This window comes from Gossypium raimondii, chromosome 11, assembly GCF_025698545.1.
Source record: "Gossypium raimondii isolate GPD5lz chromosome 11, ASM2569854v1, whole genome shotgun sequence".
NCBI classification, from domain to species: Eukaryota; Viridiplantae; Streptophyta; class Magnoliopsida; order Malvales; family Malvaceae; genus Gossypium; species Gossypium raimondii.
Window position 1 is genome coordinate 33,873,141 of NC_068575.1, and position 3,826 is coordinate 33,876,966.

The following is a 3,826-nucleotide window of genomic DNA, read 5'->3' on the forward strand; positions in this document are numbered from 1 at the left end:
TTCTTTCTTCCATTTGCAACAAAGATTTGAATCCATGGGTAGCTCCAGCATGGCATGATCAGCTGCTTCAAGGAACACAACCTCATTTCCCCACTCATTTTTGGGACCACGCCATTTATCATTATTGTTGTTGTTGTTTAAAATACTAATATGTCTAATTCATTTTTATGCATTTGGGTGTTCCAATATTTCGGTTGTTTTAAATGTTTATAGCTTTTCTTTGGTTTTTTTTTTTAAACTCTTAAATAAAAAAATAAAATATATTTTAACATATTTAAACTTATGTTAGCAACCATACCAATAATAATTGAGTTAAAATTCAGTCTGACATTTTAGATTTATTATTGTTTAAATTTAGATATATTTTCTCCCAATCTGATCTGAGGGTGAAAAGGTAAACCTGATCTGACGGTCTTGATCAAGGTGCATCGTGCACCCGTTCGTACTCCAGTTAACGAGTCAATTATTTTCTCTGAAGACATGTACGAGCAGCCGGTTGTAGCTGTGGGGACTCTTTAACCTTTTCTTCTTTTTCTTTTTCAGTGCTAAAATTTACACAGAAAGAAGTAAAGAGAAGAGCCTAGTTATGGCTTACTCTTCTCCCAATCTTTCTTCAATTCCACACCTTCCTTCTTTCACTTTAAAACCTTCCCCTCCTCACTGTAAGTTCTTTCTTTCCTTGCCTATATATTTAGTTATGTATATTTGTGAAATAGAACTACGCCTTGTTTTTAATTTTTCATTTCCTTTCAGTGGAAGTTTCACATATCATATTATGTTCATGGGGTTTTCTTTTTGTACATTCAGGCTAAACCTTTTTATCCAAATTCTGAAACCGTAGATAGTTATTAAAATTATTTCCATTTTAGGTCAGTTCCTTAAAGATATCTTATCCCTTTCTCTTAACTTTTAAAAAGATTAACAGTTGGTACATTGTTTATATGAATTAGCTGAGTAGCAAGTTGTGTAAGATGCTCAAGGATTAGAATATTGAGTGTCATTGATCTTTTCTCTAAAGAATTTATGGAAAGTTTGTTGTAGAGATGATTTTTCTTTTCCAGTGAATTGGGTGCTGTTAAATGCTTTGAGTGCGGATGTAAAGGATGGCTCCATTTTAGCAACTGAAAATCGGATTAGAAGTCAAAGTAATTTCATAATATGAATTCTTTGTTGAATTCCTGGATCATGATACAATTTATTTGAAAAGAAACATTGAATTTATCCATTCATGTTTGATTTTCCAATTAGCTATGAATTTGAGGTGTTGCACCTTTTGCTGCCAATGCATGTATTTTTGTTTTTATGGATTTTCTTTAACAATACAAGAGTTTTAAACCCTGCCTTTCATTGCTTTAACGACAGCAAGCTCAAGGTTGGTTTCAGCTCAGATAAGATCTAGTTTGGAGAATGAGAGCTGTACTACTGGAGTTTCAAATGATTCATTAGAACCTGCTAAGAAGAAGGTTTCACTTATTTGTTTTCCAACATCTATTTTGTTAGTACTCTTCAAATTCACTACTCACACAGCATCTTTTATTTGTTTCAGAAACCAAAGAGTCTAAAGCCATTTATATGTCTGATTTGCACTAATTGGGTAGAATCTTCATTATTTGCTACCTTGTTTATAGTGTTAATAGGTTCCAAATTTTTCTGCAGGCAGCTGAGTTGCCAACATCGCGGCGTATGTGTCTTACATGCTTATGTTCAAGCCTGGCTTTAATCAGTAGTTCTAGCAGCTCTGCTTCTGCAGTATCAGCAATGGCTATGGATGGGAATGAAAGGGCTGTATGCCGGAATTGTTCAGGGAGTGGTGCTGTACTTTGTGAGTGACACTTTTGCAATTTCTTTTGTATGATACTTTGTTGTCTAACCAAGTGAACCACCCTTGTATGCATCTTATAATCTTTTTTGAGATTGTCCTTTACCCTGCTTTCTGACATCGGCGAAAGACATATGAACTCTTGTTTCTGATTTACGGGTTGCTTGCCTTGTATGATAAAAAGATTAGTCTTCAATGATGCAAAATTTCTGGCACCATTTATTGATTTCTATGTATTAGATAATAGCCACCTAACAAACCGGTTAGAGTAGTTTATTTTCTTCTTTGTCCTGCGGGGATTAGTTGTGCTGCATGACTGACTGTCATGGGACCCTTTTTTTCTAATCAAATTATATTGAACTTTTAGGGAAAGTGCTCGTTGAATGCAAGTATTTTGGCTCGATTTTAGCTTTTAGTTTATTCATCACATATAATTGTCTCTTCTGTTGTTGACATGTTAACATGTTCTTTCTGAAGTAGAAGAAGAAAAAACTTGCAGATAGCAGTAGTGAAATTGTCAATCCTCCTTTTGATTCGCAAGATGTTAATCTGTTTTTATTTAGGTGATATGTGTGGTGGTACAGGAAAATGGAAGGCTCTCAACAGGAAACGTGCTAAGGATGTTTATGAGTTTACTGAATGTCCAAACTGTTATGGTATGCAGTCTTCTTCCCCTAACATTACTTCTTAACTTGCTATATCACCAAATATTTTTAGTTTTTCTTGTTTTGGATTGCTATACAACTTGCCTCGAGCATGCACTTATCTGAAGATTATTCCATGTTATGGTTGATTGCCTAGGGGTTACTCTTAAAAGCAATGGGTAATCATGAACATGTGTTCATGTCAGTACCTCAGAATATAGCAGGAATTGCATTTCTTATGATACTCGATGACAAATAAGCTGAATACGCACCTTTCTGTGATCTAGTTGCTGTTATTGGCCAATTCTATTGAGTACAAACAAGGATGCATAAGCGTGTAGCATAGAACGATGTCTGTTTTATGTTTAGCATATACTGATTGTGTAGCTTGAGATTCTAAACTGTCATGAAATTTTCTTCTAAATTTTTATGTTCCTCTCCAAATTGTCCATATAGAAGAATTTTTTATGTAACTGATCACTGGCTGCTACTGTGTGCAGGTCGGGGGAAACTGGTGTGTCCTGTTTGTTTAGGTACCGGTTTACCGAATAACAAAGGTCTTCTAAGGAGGCCTGATGCACAGAAATTGCTTGACAAGATGTACAACGGTCGACTTTTGCCAAGTTCTTAGACCCGTCATGCCCCTTGGACCCAGATGTTATTGTCATTGGCATCATGGTAATTTAGTTTACAAAACTTATCGGTTACTTTAGTGAAACTTGGAAAATATTTCCCGACCTAAATACTACAATCTTGTTTGTTTTGACAATACAATTTTGATCTTTGTAACCGATTTATTTTTGTTTAATATGGAGAGGACAATAGACCACATTGTTAGATTCTGTTTCTTCCTTTTGTTGTAATTTAAATGTTATTGTTCAGTTCATAACTAGCTAAGTTGCTAAGCATGACCGAGTAATAGATCAAAACATGAAGCAAAGCCGAAAATGAAAAGAAATCAAGGAGGACTTGAGAGAATTTTCCTCAGGAAATATTTGTTTATTGAGAAAATATATGCTCTTCCGCTCAGAAAACAACCCTCAGTTGAACAGACTTGACACGTTAAGCTGACCTTGATCAGCTTAACTCCTATTTGTATTCCAATATCCCCCCAGTCACCTATCTCCTCTCGAATTGTTGTACACAATATTTGCCTGGCAATGTTCTGGAGAACATACCAGTAGCCTGGCAAGGGTTTTGTAAAGATATCCGCAACTTGTTCCTTGGCTCGTACATTATTGACTCAAAAGCTGTCGTACTAATTTCTCCCCATCAAGATGTACATCCAATTCCACATTCTCCATTGTAACATATAATACTAGATTGGCAGCAATATGCATTTCACTTGCATTCTGGCACCAAA

At 35.3% G+C, this 3,826-nt stretch overlaps 1 protein-coding gene across 1 annotated transcript; it reads left to right on the forward strand.

The window, feature by feature from the left end:
• The first annotated feature begins 321 nt into the window (after positions 1–321).
• LOC105804147 (protein PHOTOSYSTEM I ASSEMBLY 2, chloroplastic) lies at positions 322–3,302 on the forward strand. Its single transcript, XM_012636640.2, has 5 exons — positions 322–662; positions 1,363–1,463; positions 1,657–1,822; positions 2,383–2,475; positions 2,964–3,302. Exons 1-5 carry the CDS (start codon positions 587–589, stop codon positions 3,092–3,094), a joined length of 567 nt encoding a protein of 188 aa, XP_012492094.1. The 5' UTR covers positions 322–586; the 3' UTR covers positions 3,095–3,302.
• The last annotated feature ends 524 nt before the right edge of the window (positions 3,303–3,826 follow it).

What these genes read in the sequence shown, in the direction of transcription:
- LOC105804147 (XM_012636640.2), top strand. Translation starts at nt 587, where the DNA reads ATGGCTTACTCTTCTCCCAATCTTTCTTCAATTCCACACCTTCCTTCT. An exon ending in TAGAACCTGCTAAGAAGAAG is followed by an intron (nt 1,464 to 1,656) that starts GTTTCACTTATT and finishes ATTTTTCTGCAG; the next exon opens with GCAGCTGAGTTGCCAACATC. An exon ending in TGAATGTCCAAACTGTTATG is followed by an intron (nt 2,476 to 2,963) that starts GTATGCAGTCTT and finishes TACTGTGTGCAG; the next exon opens with GTCGGGGGAAACTGGTGTGT.